At 41.6% G+C, this 19,577-nt stretch overlaps 1 protein-coding gene across 1 annotated transcript; it reads left to right on the forward strand.

Moving 5' to 3' along the window:
* Nucleotides 1-1,293: 1,293 nt before the first annotated feature.
* Nucleotides 1,294-4,031, forward strand: LOC145457051 (pre-rRNA 2'-O-ribose RNA methyltransferase FTSJ3-like). The gene has a single exon (XM_080335207.1). The coding sequence runs from the start codon at nt 1,648-1,650 to the stop codon at nt 3,946-3,948; it is 2,301 nt and encodes a 766-aa protein (XP_080191333.1). The 5' UTR covers nt 1,294-1,647; the 3' UTR covers nt 3,949-4,031.
* The last annotated feature ends 15,546 nt before the right edge of the window (nt 4,032-19,577 follow it).

Below are 19,577 nucleotides of genomic sequence, written 5' to 3' on the forward strand. Positions count from 1 at the left end.
ACATAACTGCTATTCCAGTAAAACTTCCAAGATGAGATGTTAGATAAAAACGACTAGGCTGGACGTGATATGTTAAACGTTGGGCGTTAAATAGGGTGTGGCAGCTATCAAGGTCTTACATTAGAAATATGTCTCTTCATTATGTGGCCATAAATGTTGCGATCGTCGGAAACGTTACACGTTAATATTACATTAGCCTCTATCTTTGTGGAAAGGGATTTTTTCTACCCGTTCTTATCAAATCGAAGACACGGATTTTCAAGTCCACGTAGACCTACTTCAAGAAATACCGCTGCAAAGTTAGATTTGAAATGATAAAATTTTATACAATATCTACATAAATAGTATGATGTTATTATCAAGAAAAGTCATTTGTTGCTTTTTATCACAAGCCTACAGTTCATATGTGCACAAGACAGATGACGGATGCACTATAATTGAGCTAAATTTGAAGTAAAACTTGAGGGGGTCCGTAACGGTCCAAAAGGGGTCCGCGAAGCCAAAATGGTTAAGCAGGTCTTTCATTTTCATCAAAAATACGGCCACGTAATATCAATTCAAATATAATATTGATATGATTAGTGTAGATTAGATGGTATTAAAATTGGCAGATAGGGTATTGAATTACAAGTAAGAGGCAAATGGAATACCTACTAAGAGTGATAAGTCATGATATGTTGAAGTTAGGCTTACCATACGTCCTCTTTTAAGAGGATTTGTCCTCTTTTTTGACTTTTTTGAAAGTGTCCTCGGAGGACGCCCTTTTGTCCTCTCTTTTGAAAATTTAGGATAGAATTAGAGCAAATTGCGCATGATATGCCGAAAATTAGCACAGAAGTGAAGCTCCGGCGGGTATTACGGAGAGAAAACACGGTGAATTTAGCTCTGAGCGAATTGATGACCTTTTTTTCTTATTTAGTCATCCACCTGGCAATATGAAAAAAAAACGGTATTTTGAGCTCTGAGCGGAATAGATGACCTTTTTTTTTTTTTTTTTCAGTCATCCGTTCACAAAGTGGGAAAAATTCACCTGTTTTTGAGAATTATTCTCCGGTTTTGCAAGTCTGGAGTTTCTGATAAATGTCCTCTTTTTAGATTTCCAAAATATGGTAAGCCTAGTTGAAGTTCCCTGATATTTTATATTATAGGGTTACCATATTTTGGAATCGGGATAGGAGCACACTTTTTAAAAATTTTAAGACTTACAATACTGGAGTAAAATCCGGAAAAAATGGTAAGTTAAAATGGTTGGCTGACTTAAGAACTTATGTTCGAACCACAAATTTCCTGTTTAGCATCATTTATGCCCATTTCAACGCAAATGTATCCCTCATCTTAGCTCTAAAAGCTGTAGAGGACGAATTGCCAATAAGAAGGACATTTAGGCGTCCTCGGAGAAAATTTCAAAAACCTCTAAAAGGAGGACGGACGTATGGTAACCCTATTATACTAAAACATATTTTAGTCACTTGTCCCAGGATTTGATAGAACGCAGTGGGGATGACAACTTGTACATAGCAATATTTGTTGCACGTGATGTAGTTTTGTTTGCCTCTTTGGGCAAGTGTGCATTCTGTGTCAGTAATATATTATCCTTTTCTCGAAACAGTTATCGGTGTAGCGTGTTATACTTATAATCGGTGAGCGATGGTGAAGAAAACAAAGGCTAAGAAGAGAAAGGATAAGTTCTACCACTTAGCCAAAGAAACCGGATACCGAGCCCGTTCCGCGTTCAAGCTCGTGCAACTGAATAAGAAATTCAGTTTCCTCCAGACGTCCAAAGTACTGATCGATCTTTGCGCTGCACCAGGAGGATGGCTTCAAGTCGCTTCTCAGTATATGCCGGTGTCAAGTTTGATCATCGGTGTCGATTTGGTGCCAATTAAACCCGTCCCAAACTGCATTACATTTGTGGAAGACATAACCACCGACAGCTGCCGGTCCCAGCTTAAAAAAGAACTTCACAAGTGGAAAGTGGACTCGGTGTTGAACGACGGTGCGCCGAACGTCGGCATGAACTGGCTTCATGATGCCTTTTCTCAATCGGTACTGACGCTACACGCCTTGAAATTAGCTTGTGAATTTTTGCGGAAAGGAGGCTGGTTTATCACTAAAGTATTTCGTTCTAACGACTATCAATCATTGATGTGGATTTTTAACCAACTCTTCCGTAAAGTTCATGCCACGAAACCACAAGCTTCGAGGACGGAATCGGCCGAGATATTTGTTGTCTGCGAGGGATTTAAGGCACCCGATAAGATAGACAAAAGATTTTTCGATCCGAAACACGCGTTCCAAGATCTGGTGCCAGCCGATGATTCTGTCACGATGGCAGACTTTACAAACAAAAAGTTACAGAAGAAAACGAAAGCTCTCGGTTATAAAGACGACGCCACGATGCTGTACGAAGAGTACAATGTGTCCGAATATCTGAACTCTGATAAACCATTGAAGATTTTGAGCCAGGTGAACAGGCTGGTGTTTGACGATAAGGATATTTTGAAGAACCAACACACAACGGAAGACATTGTCGACGCTTGTAAAGATCTAAAGGTGTTAGGAAAACGTGAATTTCGACTTCTATCTAATTGGCACAAGAAAATCAGAAAGGAACGCGCGAAAGCGAAAGAGGGCGACAAAAAAGCGGACGAAGAACTAGACGACGCGTCTTCCGACAGCGAGGAAGAGATCGAAAAGAAGATCGCAAGCATGAAGGAAGACGAGATCAAACAGTTGAAAAGGAAAAAGAAAGTGGTGACGAAAGAGCGGAAAAAGTTACGCGAGCGCATGGGCCATATGGCGCAGTCCACCAACGAGCAGGAAGACATGGAGCTTTTTGCGATCGGCAAAGTGAAAACGAAAAGTCAGCTGGACACCCTGGTGAGGGAAGACAGCATGAATATCCATGACCGCGAAGAGGACGGGTATGATTCGGATGAAGAAGTCAGCGATATTGAATTTGAATCGGATCGCGGCAGTAGTGATGATGAACAAGATGAAGAGAACGAAGATGAGGAAAAGAATCCGTTGATAGTACCACTGGAGGAGGAAGATGCTGCTACTGCTAGACAAATTGATTTGTGGTTCAGTAAAGACATTTTTGCCGATATAAAATTGGACGCGAAACGAGATCCTCCTAAGAAAAATGCGAAAGAAACAACAAAGTCTGAGAAGAAAGACTCTGGAGCAACGCCGGTCAAAGAATCGATTCCAAGTCATCCCGAGGATCCAGTGCGTCATGAAGAGGATGACAGAGAATCGTCGTCAGATAGCGACAGTGACTATGATGTAAACACGGTGACGCAAAAAGAAAACATGGACGATTCAGAAGGTTTTGAAATTGTGCCGGCGGACCATCACGCTCCGACTACTAAACTGGATGCAAACGGTTTAGCGTTGGGCACTGTGATCGCCACGTCGAATAAACGAAAAAGGGACATCATCGACGACTCGTTCAACCGTTACACGTTCGGAGACGTGGATTTACCTGACTGGTTTGTAAAAGACGAGAAAAAGCGGATCAAGCGAAGTTACCTCGAAAGGCACGTGCCGCAGAACTTGGTGAGCCGCTACGAGGCGAGGGGCTTGCCTGTCAACGCGAGGACGATCAAGAAAGTCGCCGAGGCCAAAGCCAGGAAGAAGAGGAAGACCATGAAGAGCATGGAGAAGGTCCGGAAGCAGGTGGAGGGCGTGACGGACTCTCACGAGACTTCCAACGCCGAGAAAGCGTCGCAGATCAAGTCGATTTACAAGAAGCACGGCATGCTGAAAAAGAAGAAAGAGGAGGTGACTTACGTTTTCGGCAAGAAGGGCGTGGGGAAACGTGTGAGACGGCCGCCTGGCGTCAAGGGAAAGTTCAAAGTGGTCGACCGGCGCATGAAAAGCGACTTGAGAGGCGGCAAGGGTGGAGCGAAGGGGCAAAAACAGAAGCGTGGGAAGAGGAAATGAGACGTGTTTGTTTGCGTTTAATTTTATTTCTCGCCAATTTGACTGCCGCCGGTCTTTATCGAATAAAAAAATATTTGTATGAATCTCGGGTAGGTGGTCAAACTAGTCGGCATTGCTACTCGAATAGGTTAAACGGCATAAGTTTCCACTTGATGTAAGTCTGTTGTCGAACTATTTAAAATATGGCAACCCTACAAGGTTTGAGCAGTGAGTAGTTCTACCATAACGACCACTTGATCAAGTGACTAGTATTTCGACATGAATGCAGACATGGACATTGGACATCTCGATGACTGCCGGATAGCCGGCGTGATGCTGTTCCACAATTGGGGTCCGTCATACTTGACAGAGCAATATGTTTTTCTATTCCGTCCTGACCATATGGTAGTTGTTCTTCGTTGACGCGCGTGTGCCGTACTTGTGCGCTTTTGACTCTGAGGTGAAGCAGTAGTGGAAATTTGAGGGACATTGACCGCAATGGAGCTGGTACACAAACTTGGCAATTTCTAGCTTCCTCATATCTTCTATGTTTAGAACACCAAATCTTTTGAGTAGCGATTTATTAGTTGCACTATAGAGATTGTACATTGTAGAGATTGTCTATAGTTGCACATCCAGGTCCCCGCGAGGCTTTGGCAATGATAAGGATGATCCGATGTTGTAGTTTTTGCAGTGGGTCAATCGGTAGGTCGTGGGCCCCGGTCGGGTCAGACCAAAGACTCGAAAACTGGTGTCGGTGGCTATCTAGCTATAGGCGCTCAACATCCACCAGAGTTGGATCAATTACAATATTTTAATTCAATTACAATTACTTCATTGTATGTTTAAATTACATTACAATCACTCGATGCTAAAAATATCAAATTACAATTACTTTTAAACATGTAATTAATTACAATTACTTTTAAACAGGTAATTGCTTCAGTAAAGAGGTGTTCTTTGACAACCGTAGCGACGTAATTAGCAACAATCTCAAGCTATTCATGTTTCATTCTGATATAGAATACCCTTTATTAAAAAAAAACTCGAACATATTCGAACTATTCCTAATCATGAGTAGGCTACTGAAAACTACAAGCACAGAAAAATGTTTCAAGCGACTGTTAGGAACCAAAGGTTTGAGCGACTAACAGCGAATAGGCTACAGGACAGTCAAAGAAATGTAATCAGACGATTAGGCTACTCAGAGCTGAATCAAGATAATGAAATGTAATTGGTAAGGCGTCAGCGATAAGGATGATACCGATAAGGTGTGTAAAATTAAAATAAATGGAAAAGGAAAGAACCTCCTGATAACTAAGAATTACAATATTTTGGTCCGCATTTACATTTTCATTTGCTCGGAAACTGTTGATTGCTTTTGATCAACACTAGGGTGTGAAAAGTTTCTGGCCCCAGTAAATTTGGCCAAGATTGGAGGTAAGATTGGGATAACATCTCTACAAATGATCAAGTTTGATGAAGCCTTGGTTGGAAACTTGAATTTTTTTGCTATTGTTGCAACAAGCTTCGGTACTGGTTAGAGCAGGGCCGGCCAACCCGTGGCCCGCGAGAAGGTTTTGAGTGGCCCGCGAGGTAATTTCCGAAATTGGTAATATTATCAAAAATGGATTGCACAGATTGTGAACTTGCAAGGCCAACCAAACATTTGATTAGTCTGGCGGCAACACTTCAGATGTGATGACTAAAATATCAGTTCCGACACATTGGCAGATCCATGAGCTAGTCACATTTTGGTAGATCTTCGTACACTACAATAAAGCAGAATAATTTGCGATAGATTTATCAAAAGTAAAAAATTTCTACACACTTCGCGCAACATGTTGTCACTCGATTTATTGCTTTTAGTATTGTTACCCCTTTCTGAAAATGAAAGAACGCCTAATGTATCAGATTGAGTCTAACTATATTCGCGATTACGAGACAAAGTGTCGTTCAACATATGCGACCTTTAGTTTGCGCGCGCAGAAAGACCGTCGATTACGAAACCAATAGGCACAAAATTATTGACGCATGTTAGTCGAAGCTTTCGATATCGATATGTCCAGGTGCAGAATAGCCTAGTCCATTCCTTGCAACTGAGCCGAGCGATATACAGCAGGCCCGCAATATAGTCAAGTGACAGTATTATTGACCTATGAACTTCGGAAAATTTTCGCGCTTGGCGCGGCTTGTGGCCCGCGCAATAGTTCGTCAATCAAATGTGGCCCTTTGGCTGAAAAGGTTGGCCACCCCTGGGTTAGAGATTTAAAAAAACATTGACCGTGGTGTAGGAAATGGTTCAGCACAGGTTGCAGAAGAGTTTATTTGCTGTTCATCCATTTTTGAAATATTAAGATTTAGTTTAGCCCACTGGTTCTCTCTAACTTTTTTAGACACGCCCCCCTTTATGACAGTGAATATTTCGTGCCCCGCTTATCGTCATTATAGCACACAATGAAACCAGAATGTTAGCAATCCTTACATATAGTTTGATGGTATGGAAGGTTATGACTGTTGATGAGAGAAATTCAGACTATACACCAAGCAATAAACAATAAAACGGAGGTGAATCGAGCAAAACGTGGAAAAGATTTCAGTTCACTGGAGCGTTGTGCCCCGTTCAGATGCTTTCACGCCGCCCAAGGGGGCACGCCCGAGTTTGAGAACCACTCATTTAGCCCATATTGTAATTCACAAAGTTTTCTGTTGCTACTGAAGGATGGGAAACAGTTTAGCGTGACTGGATTATCTAGTTATTATAACGCAGCACGCATAAAACACCGATGTAAATAGTCTAATTATTACATGTGGTGACTGTTTACTAAGGCCTTAAGGCGTCGTCATCCTGGTTCGTACCGGATTTTCACTGGTGCGACGAATAAATGATTGATTAAATGATTATTTTATTGTCAGGTTTCCATGAAAATGTAATTGAGATTGTAATTGAGCAAAATTTTGATCAAATTACAATTACAATTACACAAAATATAAATACTTCAATTACAATTACAATTACATGAAAAAATGTAATTAAGTACATTCATCTCAATTACAAATTACAATTGATCCAACTCTGACATCCACGCATAACACGGAGGAGAAAATCGTGGTGTAGATCCAGTAGGCCATGGTAGACCTGAGTTGGATCACGTAAACTATAGATGACCTTACTTAAAGGTCGTATCGCATCTCCATCCTTAAAGCATCTGGATGGTGCAGTTCAGTTTCAACTTCATAATTTGAAAACTCCACAAGACTGCGATACAATGAAAAGATTGGAAGGTTTCGAAATGACTTGGAGTATTCTTGAAGATCAGACAGTAGAGGCGGGTGTCTTTGATTTGTACATGTCGCCAATGTCACCAATGTCGGCAATGTCACCAATAGAGCTATCTACATGTCCATTATATTTACCCGACAGTGATTATTACGTAGGGGGACTCCCCGAATGGCGACAGCTTACCCGACAGATTCGCCGTTTTACATGTCACAGGTTTATCTATCGAAACTACACATTGCATTACATTCGATAGTTTATAATTAGTTTATTAACATTCATCCATGTGATGTTTTCCATTGCATAGTTGTCAGAGGCAAATAAGAACGCATATCACTGCAAAAGGAGTCGTTTGGAACTGTGAAACTTTAGGCAGCCTATTGATGTGCCATGTATTATATTCCGAATAGGACCGGTTCTCAACTTGAATAACCTTAGTGACCACTTGAAGTTCACAAATAAGCTACAACAAACATTTTTACAGCCTAAATTATATTATGTTTGGCAAAGCGGGTTGTTTTGTATCGAAAGCTAAATTGCCTCTTCCATATCAGGTTCGTTTCGTACGGTACTTTAGACATATCGCCATTCGACGATATAATTATACCCACAGGTGCTAAAAGTCACTTATAATGTTATAAAACTGACTTAAAATCAATTATACAGCCATGGAAATACCTAAACCAAACTAAAATCTCAGGACGAACGTTTCCGTTACCCGATAAACGCGATTTCCCCTGCTGATTTATCGGGTAACCTCGCGAGACAATTTTGCCCGACAGATTTCCCGACAAATTTGCGTCGTCTGTGACGCACGAATGCGTAACCTTACGTCGGGTAATTTGTCGGGACATCTAGCGACACCAATGTCGCCAATGTCACCAATGTCGGCTATGTCACAAATGTCGCCAATGCCGACATTGCCGACAATGCCGCCATTGCCGACAATGCCGCCATTGCCGACAATGCCGCCATTGCCGACAATGCCGACATTGCCGACGATGCCGCTCGGGGGCCGAAACTAGGATACTGTAATGACTCGAGTAAGGATTTTGGTGACTCGACTCGACTTGAATCAATCTTGGTATTGACTTGACCTGTACTCGGCTACTCAAGTACTTCGACTATCTCGCTACATACTACGCGATTCTTGACGGGAAGACCTGAAGATTATACATGGCCACAAACGCAAATTATTTAAAACTAATCATATTATTTACATTATTAGGCCTACGTTGAATTGAATGAACGTCGAAGTCTTTATACATTCCAGTGTAGGATTCGCGAGGAAAATACACGACCGGGCGTAGGTACGCTGGCAAAAAAGTACACTATTTCGCATTCCATTGGTGTCAGATAGTGCTCTGTCTGTGAACTTATCATTTGACTCCAAGGCCCCCAAATGAAGTGTGGACTGCGTCTGCACCTCGATTATTTTTCGAGCAAGCAAGATTATCTAACAAATGTTTATGGCATTTGCCTGTTGTGAGCGCGAAAAGGCGACAGATTTCGTGTTGACGGTAGAGACCGACTTTTATCAAAATGGCGAGTGTCATCTGAAAATATTCGGGTTCATTTCAATATCAATTTTTCACTTGGGAAGGTACTTAATTTGAAATTTCCATATCATCCATACTCTTACACAGAGGGGGGACGACCGAGGTTGGCTCCAGAATTCCTACCTAAGTGTTGCAGGTTTATCTAGACTCCTCGCTATTCCTACCTAATGCTTTGGAGGTTTATCTAGGCTCCTCCTCGCCATGACATTCGTGTAAACCAGGGGTGGCCAACCAGCGGCCATTGAAGGAAATTTGTGCGGCCGTGGACACGCCATTCACTTGCCCTCTCCATCAACTCTACCGTTGAATAAGTTGAGTGGCATCTTGAAACTGAATAACATCGAATCTGCGCGGTTCGCCTCAAACCGTAATTGGCGTAGGCCTAGCCTAATTGATATCCGCTAATGCTAAAACATAACGTTCAGAAGATGTGTGTCAAGGCTCGAGTTATCAAAAGGGGCTGACTTGAAACTTGAAATCGCTGTCACATACAAAGCAGATTCCAATATACTTAGTTGGATATTTTGATTTGCGAACATAGTTCGTCGTCGCCGAGATTGCGCCAAATGTGGCCCGCGACGCGATTTTGAACGGTATTATGTCTTTTTAATCAAGACGTACGCCATCATTGACTGCTTTTCATTTCTACTTACGCCATTATTGGCCGTGGTGTAAAAGACCAACAGGTGATAAGTGCCAAATTTTTCTTTAAATAAAAAAAGACCTTTGGAATCGTGTGTGTCTCACAATTGTTCTTCGTACGTTTAGGGAATTTCAATATATTTTGACTTTTGTGACAAACCTGATGGGAGGTCAAGTAATAACAACTTGCAACAAAGTGATAACAATGCTGCGCCCACCCGATGCATCATTATATCAATTAATTGCGCTAAATTTTCAAAGACACCCCTCCCATAAGCTCTATCTGTAAATCGACCAAATGGTTGGAGAAACGATAAATGTATGATATCAAATGTGCAACTATATCAATATTATTGACGAAATTCATATATAAATGGCCAACGTGCGTCGTATGAGTAATCCATATTTAAAATGAAGTCAATGTAGCTATAAGTGCCCTGTAGTGACAAACCTTCTTTGTTGCCATCAGACTTGTATAAACTACTGGATTTTCAAAAAGCGCAACTATAGAACTAGAACTAGCCCTGTTTTATATGAACCCTAGCTTGTTCAAAAATAATACAATTCCATATAGCCAAACGAAACTGATTTTATTCAATAACATACATCAAGTGGTAGCTGCGTCTGTACAGCAACTAACAACAATCAATGATCACGATCACGAGTATTTTTTCTTCGTTTTTTGCTTGCTGGCTGATCTGAAATATTGGCCTGGCTTACTTCCACTACGTTTTGGTGGAGTTCTTGTGATCATCTTCGAATCGCTCGAAACAGACGTCTTTTGATCAGCATGCAAATTTTTTCGGGGAATGTACTTCAAGAAATCATAGTAAATCTTTTCCTGTTGCTCATCGGGCAAAACGCTCCAATCCCACTACGGAACAGGAAATTTATCGCAGCAACCGATCATACGATAGGGCTCAGTATTAGTTATGCTTCGCCGAGCATCAACATACAGCGTCGAAACTGCCGTGTGCAAGGTGTCAATCAGTTCTGGAATCTTTTCAAGTTTCCAACCAGTAAGTCGTTTAAATACATGGTTAATACTCTCGTTGTTGTTATTTGTCCAAAATGTGTTTCCGGGAGATATCTTGCCAGTTTTCCAAACTTTGTTTTTTAGCAAATTGAACATTCGATTCTGAAGGTATGGAATCAACTTTGGACAGTCCGAATGGCAGCGTGAAATCACTTGACTTTGACGTTGTTCGAACTCATCTTCCGTGGCACTGTCGAGAAGACTCAAAACATTTTTGACTAAACTCAGTCTCAAATCTTTGCTGACTCCAATGCCATTATGCAGCTTCTCATTAAGATTTTCCTTCAAATGTTTCAGGCAAAGTATATGTGTACACTTGGGAAACGAGCTCTCGATGGCTGTATGAAGAGCACCAGTCAGAGAGTCTCCTGAATCGACCACCCTACAGTATCGTCATAATCGTAATCTTCTCTGCAATAGTAGGAGTAGGGTATCCCTAAATGGACTGAATCATATGATTAGTTATATGATAATAACATTGATAATGATATTTATTCAATTCAACGTAGGCCTAATAATGTAAATAATATGATTAGCTATAAATAATTTGCGTTTGTGGCCATGCAATCTTCAGGTCTTCCCGTCAAGAATCGCGTAGTATGTAGCGAGATAGTCGAAGTACTTGAGTAGCCGAGTGCAGGTCAAGTCAATACCAAGATTGATTCAAGTCGAGTCGAGTCACCAAAATCCTTACTCGAGTCATTACAGTAGCCTATCCTAGTTTCGGCCCACGAGCGGCATCGTCGGCAATGTCGGCATTGTCGGCAATGGCGGCATTGTCGGCAATGTCGGCATTGGCGACATTGGTAACATATCCGACATTGGTGACATTGGCGACATTGGTGACATTGCCGACATTGGTGACATTGCCGACATTGGTGACATTGGCGACATTGGCGACATTGGCGACATTGGTGACATTGGCGACGTTGGTGACATTGGCGACATTGGCGACATTGGCGACATTGACAAAATCGATAGACGTCGACATTGGCGACATTGGTGACATTAATGACATTGGCGACATTGGCGACATGTAGAAATCAAAGACACCCGACAGTAGACACCCATCTGGGCCTACCTAGGCGATGTAAAGAGTACAAGAGGAGGCATGCACACTGAATGAAAAGTAAAAGAAGTTAATGTAAAAGGACTTGAATATGGACATGCTCGACGACTATAGGACACAATGGTTCCATATATGCGGTCCGGCATATTTGATAAAGCGGCGATCCGGCGAAAACAAATCTGGTCTCTCTCTCTCTCTCTCTCGTTCGTTACCTAGTGCAGGTCCATATCCATTTTTTATCTATTCCAGACACAAGAATTGTACAATAACTTAGTATGTTCTTTTAATTTAAAACTAGGGAGGCTAGAGATTGCTACGGTGTCACAACTATAGTGACAGTAGCTAGTAGTTTGATTCGCGGAATTTTGATCACATTAATTGATACTGCCGGAGCTTTGTTTGATTTCATAAAATGGTTCATAGGGTAGGTAATAGAACCTACTAATGTTAGCTTGTAAAACAAAACTTCAGATTTATGAAGGTTAACCCTCGCTACGCGGTTGGCTCATGCATGAGCCCGGATTGTATTTTCACGAACACGCTTCACTTAATCCCGAATATCTTGCGTTATACTGGTCGCAGAAAGTTACATCTATTTCAGATGGATAGCTAGTATCAATACGCATACGTCGAGCCATAGATAACCTATTAGACTATGAAATAACCTCATCAAAATACCGATTGAATACACAAAAACGTTTTGCGCAAAATACAACTTGCGGCGGTGCTCGAGTGCATGTGCGCGCGCGAGATAAACCAGCGCCCGTGACCAGCGCATCTCCGTTACAGCTCTTTTCTCCAAACAGCTGTTGACTATGTCATCGCCCATCTATTGTAATGCTTATATCTAACATTGGTCGCAGGACAGATTATTCGAATTGGAAGTAAACATATTTTACGAAATAACATGCGTGGGTTTTAGCAATATATTTCATGTTGTGATTAGCGCGGACTTGCTGTTGCAGATTACGCATATGGATTATTCGTACTTTTCATACCAATACATCAACACTACCATCTTTAGTGAATTACATGATCTCCGCTCTTGATATGACAGCAAATTTACGACATTTCTGGTGAAAATGTTGCGCATCTTTCCCGTGGTAGCGCACGAAACGCACCGCTCGATAATATGTGATAAACTGATTTGAAACGCCCATAAAATATCAGTGAAGCACTGTATTCACATTGCAGGTATGACTCTGTCAATTCAACCAATTCAGTCCTAGTTGCTTTACAACGGCAAAGTTCGTTTCAACACATAACACTATCTCGTACAAAGAATGGACAAAAGCGAGTGCATATACCGACATTGTGAAATGAATCATTTCAACGTCAGGGATCCTATGTTATTACCAAAACAATAACACGCCGCAATTTATTTGCTGTTGTGCTTGGCGCAGATTTCATGTTGCAGATTACGCATAACAAGGTATATCTTTATAATAAGTTGAGTCGCCAATGCTATATAGGCCACTACGTCATCTACATTGTTTCATACGAAGCCATCATTGTACCCATGACATGGTTTTCCATTTGTTGGTGCTAGATTTGGTTTGTTACCATTTCAATTTGCGGTTGTATTCCACGCGTGATGCATTATTTCATATGTTGTATCATGCAATATACTATATTCTTTTACCAAAATATGGCTGCACTTCGAAGCAAACTGATTGCTGCGATGCGCGTGTGGTACAGAAACCACTATTCTTCTGCGATAGCTGAGGTGGTTGTGGATGCCTATTATCTGTTCAATAGATAGGCCTTGTCTCAAAGCGTTTGTCTACACCACCACCGTCGATGGCTTGCATAATATTTGATAAACTGATTTGAAATGCCAACTAAAATATCAGTAAGAATGTGTATTCATATTGCAGGTATGACTACCTGTCAATTCAACCAATTCAGTTATAGTTGTTTTACAACGGCAAATTCGTTTCAACACATAACACTATCTCGTACAAAGAATTGATAAGCGATTACCATATAACGGCGTTGTGAAATGAATAATTTCAACGTCCGCGATACTACGTCATTTTCGAACAATAACACGCGGCGCGTGTATGTGCGCTGAATGCGAGACGCCTGGCGTCGAACACACAGTAGCCAGCTGTAGCCATCGGTACATCAGCACTCGTTACAATCGACTGTATTATCGTAAGAACCTCACTCAGGTCGTTTTGGAATCCTGATATTGCTGTGAAATCAGTCAGGCGATGACTTTATCCCGAGCAGCTCCGTGTATGACGTAGCAGCAAATTCAAAAGTCGAATTCTCTTTTATTTTCAAAAAGTTGAGAACACTTCCCGGTACAGGGGCATCACCTGTTACTCTCTCGCTTTCAGAGTAGCTCAGTTGGTTAGGCGCCTGTTTCCTGATTACAGCGATATATTAGGCGTCGGTTCAAGTCCCGTGGTTCAGATTTTATTAATCTTTTTCTAAATGCATTAAAATTCGGTCCTGAGGCCGACCGCGGGAGGAGGGTTAACACGCGAACGTTCACTCCGCCCCTAGTATCCAAAGTAGAGATACCTGCGATATCTGAGTATATCCACGGGCCAATATTGAATGCATGGAATTTGGTTGGCGCGCTCAGTTGTAGAATTTTGACTCGAGGTGCTGCTACGTCTTGTGCTTTTGTCATACTAGCTATGTCGAACAAGTGGCCCGACGAATATGTGCAATACGGATTCACATGTGTATCGGAAAGTGATGGAACTCAGCTTCCTAACTGCATGATTTGCAATTTCAAGTTGCGCGATTCCAGTCCAGCACCGACGAAACTAAGAGAACACTTCCGTAGACTGCATGGAGCGGGACAATACAAGAACACAACGCTGGCTGAATTCAAGGCGAAGCGAGCCAGATTCGATAACAAGGTTGATCAGCCTGTTGTCGGCTTTGTACCCCTGAACCAGCGACTCCTCGCAGCATCGTACGCAGTTGCTTACCTGATCGCAAAGCAGGGCGAACCACACGATGTAGGTGAAAAACTCATAAAACCATGTCTTTTGGATGTGGCTGATATCATGCTGGGAAAATCGGCCAAAGAAAAGTTTCACCAAATTCCTCTTTCTGTTGACAACATTAGAGATGGAATAGAGGACATGAGTAAAGACGTCTTGGCCCAAATAGTTGCAGATCTGATTTCAAGCCCTGTAAAATTCAGCCTGCAACTCGACGAGACCACTGACGTTTACCATCTAGATCAGCTAGCCGTGTTTGTGCGCTACGTGAAAGGCGATGAAATAAAGGAAGATTTTTTATTTTGTAAGCCTGTTATGACGACTAAAACCGCTCACATGAAGGATCTCGTTGATGACTTCTTCAAAGATAACAATCTTTCGTGGGAAATGGTGTCTGCAGTTTGTTCGGACGGAGCTTCAGACATGCTGGGAATAAATTCTGGATTTGGTGCGCTAGTGAAAGCAGTTGCACCACACATCATCGTTACACATTGTATTTTGGACAGGCATGCGTTGGTAACAAAAACTTTGCCCCCAAAACTGGCAGAAGTACTAAACATTGTAGTGGAATGCGTGGATTACTTGCAAAATAGTGCTCCATGGTACCGCATCTTCAGTGAGCTGTGTGAAGGAATGGGCCCTGAATCTGAGGTACTTATGTACCATTCTAATTCCAACGTTCGGTGGTTATCCAAGTCAAAGGTGCTGAATCGTATTTTTGCCATGCGTGTGGAATTAGCCCAGTTTTTGCAAGAGCGTCAACATTGTGCAGATTTCTTCGATGATACGGAGTTTCTCCTCGTTTTAGCGTACATGGCTGATATCTTCGAGGCTCTCGATTATCTCAATCAACAGATGCAGGGAGGGGAAGTCAACGTCATCGAAGCGGAAGAAAAGCTGAAGGCTTTTCAAAAAAAGCTACAGTTATGGAAACGAAAAACAAATAAAGATAACTTTGTGAACTTTCCCCTGTTGGACGAATGTGTAAATAAGATTGAAGATGTATGTGCAATTGGAGACATTTCTGTATCTGTCGAACTGAAGCAAGCAATTGCCACACACTTAGATGAGCTTTCAAGGTCTCTCGACGGATACTACCCCACAGGAGAGTCGTATCCACCATGGGTGAGACAGCCGTTCACGTATAGTATTGAGGCGGCAGATGTCAATGATAAATACCTCGATGAAATCATTGAAATGCAGCAGAGCCAGGTTCAACAGCAGTTCTTTAGAACAACAACGCTCTCAACGTTTTGGTCTCAACAATTGGCGACTTACCCTGCTATTGCTAAAAAAGCTCTGGAGATTTTACTGCCGTTTGCAGCAACGGATCTTTGCAAGCGTTCATTTTCAAGGATGCTGGAGATCAGAACGAATAACAGACGTGCTAGCAAAGATGACTTGAGATTGGCACTTACCAATGTCCAACCGCGCATTTCTGAACTTGTCGCGAAAAGGCAACAGCTGAACTGATTTGTTGTAGTAAATATTCGTTATTTCGTTTTTGTGTGTGAAAATCATGTTTTAATGATATAGTTTTTTGAAAACTATAGTATTGATACGCAGTTCATTTTGTGCAAGAGCCAGTTCAGTTTGTAATAAATTTCATCGTTTCAAAACTTGGTAAGATTGCGATAAAATGACAAGATAGGAAAGAGTAGAAATGACTTGGCTCAGTCTTTCACTCAAGCATCCACCTTGGCCAGAAGTTGTAGTTAAAAATCAAAAGTAGCATCATAGCATATCGTGATAGCGTCCTACAATGCTGTGGACACAAGAAAATTTCACTCAAAAGTCACTGCGATTGGTTTAGTCACATTTTCCATTTGGCTAAAGGCAATTTCACAGTAATTTTTGAGCGGCTTGCTAAGCGCGAAAATTGATAGAATCGGTATCAATTGAAAGCTTCCACGAACCACGGTCTTGATTGCGATACCTAACTTATTCTCCTCGTGGTCCTGCAACCACCAAAAATTAGCCTCGAATTTTGCGTTATAACGGGTTTGGTATTGTGACGCAACAACCCCGTCTGGAATAATATGGCGCCGCGCAGAAGCAATCGCGCACGAGAGTGTGAATGCTAGGCTTACCATATTTTGGAAATCTAAAATGAGGACACTTTTTCAGAAAATTGAGACTTGCAAAACCAGAGAAGAATTCTCAAAAATCGGTGAATTTTTCCCACTGTGTGACCGGTTGACTAAAAAAAAGGTCATCTTTCCGCTCAGAGCTCAAATACCGTTTTTCACTCCACATTGCTGGGTGGATGACTAAAAAAAAAAAGGTCAACTTTTCGCTCAGAGCTAAAAATCACCGTTTTTCACTCCGAAATACCCGCCGGACGTATGGTAACCCTTGTGAATGCCCAATTGCCCAAGCGCTTGCGCAACAATGGCCGGTACTCTTGCGGTTTACGCTGCTCCCCTCCTGCTTCCAGACAGAATTGTTGCGTCACAACACCAAACTCCCGAACAATGTTACATTCGAGGCTGAATTTGGGGGGTTCCAGGACCACGAGTAGAATAAAATTGATATTTATGCAATCAGTACCGCGGTAGCTTTCATTGATACCAGTTTTCGCGCTCGGCAAGCCGGTGAAAAGTTACCGTAAAATTGCCTATCGCCAAATGGAAAAAATGACGTTAACCAATCGCAGTGCACCGTGAGATTTGCTTGTGTCCACCCAGGGATATCTAAGTTTTAGAAATCCCTGGTCCACCTATCAGAGATGAGCGGATTTGAAATTTCTATGTCCTAATCCAATCCAAATCCGAACCTTCAAATCCAATCCGAATCCATAACTTTTTCATATTTAAGTCCATGTCCAATCCTAATCCGATTCCAACAGGAAATTCAGAAAAAATACTAATTTATGCAATGGAGGGATTCGAAAATTTTCTTTCACAACCAACGATTCACTTGATTCAAGATTACATAGTAACCATAATTACATTAATAACGATCTGAAGAAAGTTTGTCGCCACACGACATTTCAATCTCTCAGAAAATAGGTAAATCCAATCCTAATCCGTTCTGAAAAAAATGTATAATCCAAATCCAATCCAAATCCGACAAAATTTCACAAATCCTGTTTTTTCAAAACCTAATCCTAATCCATGCTCATCTCTGCCACCTATGGAACTAACCTACAGATAGATACGCAACTCTCGATGGTTACGCTTGCATGGGCAAGCAGTTTCTCCTATTTCTGAGCACTGTGAGCAGTCTAAATGTACCGTAATTAGTAGTGCTATAGGTGGCGAGTGGCGACCCGAGCGCTGGAATTGAATACACTTTGTCTTAATCGAAAGCTAGTGTCGCACTGATTCCGAAAATATAAATTAAAATCTTGTCAGGGCAACGGAACCACGCCAAAACAACCCTTAAAGTCTGGAAATCGGCATTTTTACAACTATGGCCGCGCTGCAATGCAATGAACATAACAACGGTCTATTCAGTGCTTTTCAACCTGTATGACGGTTCGCACTTGTGCGAATGAAAAAAATGCAGTGCGAATGAAAAATCCGGATGAGTGCGAATGAAAATCGTGAATAATAATTTCTCTGGAACAATTCAAATAAACCTAATAGGAAATTCAATAGCAGTGTAACTGTTGTAGCTGGGACGTCATTGTAAAATCGACGCAGCACTAATCGTAGCTCTCACAAGCGTAGTGAATTAATATTTTCGCACTATCATTATTACACAACCAAATGCCTGGTTTGGAAGCCGATGTAGTGGAATGCATACAGTATATCAGCCTCTCTGAGCCTGCGACACGCTGAAAAAATGACGTCAAATTGACTTTCTGCATTCATTCGCTAAACAATCATCCTATTTTCGTAATAACTGATCGATTAGCGCGAGGCACGAGGATAGTAGTAAATAGCATCATTACAGACTCCCATTTTCAAGTTACCGTAACGCAGATTTTTACCCCTTCAAGGTTTACTAAAGTATGGACCGCAAAGTGTATAATTTAGGGTCGACACGGTGCCAGAGCTGTTTGTTAATATGTAGGCTATGAAATGTTTGTGGAATTTATTGCAAAAAATCCTGCGATAGTTTTTACATATCTAAGGTCACTGTGTTGGGAACTGTAGCCAATAAGCGAGACACGCCGAAAATATGGCTTTATCATGAGAATTCAAGATATGATTTGTCCGACTGGAAAACATGGTTGAAGACCGTTACGGTGAACTAGTGTAGGGGTGAGCAACGAGCGATTTCAGGCTTATGAGATTCACTCAATTCGAGGTCAACCACTTTTGCGTCGGGGCACACGAACACGTAAAGTTTTGGCCAACAAACCGCTGATAAAATGCGGTCTCAAAATCATAAGCGGCGACAGAACCTTGCCCCAAAAATGACCGATGCTGGATGGCCAAACCTTTCGATATGGATATACTCCGTTGTCGGCACGGAATAGTCCCGTTCTTGCAATCTGAGCAGACAGTAGTTACAGTAGTACAACTGCGACACGCAGAGGAATTTAATTCACCATAATTTGAAATCGCGTGCGTCAAACATGTTTTGCAGAGCTGTGTTGGGTAAAGAATTGTGGTGTGCGCGTTCTTTTTGTATAACAATTTTCGGTTAGTTTGTGCGAATGAAATTTATTTTACAAAAAAGCTCAAAAAGGTTGTAAAGTACATGTATATTCCCTCAGGCAATTGTTCAGAACAATACCGATTTTCAGACTTTGAGGGCTGTTTTGAGGTGGTTCCATTGCTCTGACAAAATTTTAATTTGTATTGTCGGAATCAGTGCGGCACTAGCTTTCGATTAATATCAGTTCTATTAATTTTTGCTATAAATATGACCTACATTCTCAAAAAAGAGGACAAAATCTCAAAAAAAGAGGACAAAAGGGCGTCCTCCGAGGACACTTTCATAGAAGTCAAAAAGAGGATGTATGGTAACCCTACATGAAACCAATTAATTATACTCTATTTCAGACAGCTGTGATTGCACTTTCGAGTGTTAGGTGACTGGCGAAATCATTTCAGGTTCCTCGAATATAACACGGTGATTAGGTTATCCATTGATCCCTGGCCTCAAAGCGTCGACATATCGATTTGGAATCAGAAGCGGAATT

Source organism: Botryllus schlosseri, chromosome 15 (genome assembly GCF_051294905.1).
Source record: "Botryllus schlosseri isolate E-star chromosome 15, Bs_hap1, whole genome shotgun sequence".
Lineage (NCBI taxonomy): Eukaryota > Metazoa > Chordata > Ascidiacea > Stolidobranchia > Styelidae > Botryllus > Botryllus schlosseri.

Coding starts and splice junctions, on each gene's coding strand:
- LOC145457051 (XM_080335207.1), top strand. CDS start 1,648: ATGGTGAAGAAAACAAAGGCTAAGAAGAGAAAGGATAAGTTCTACCAC.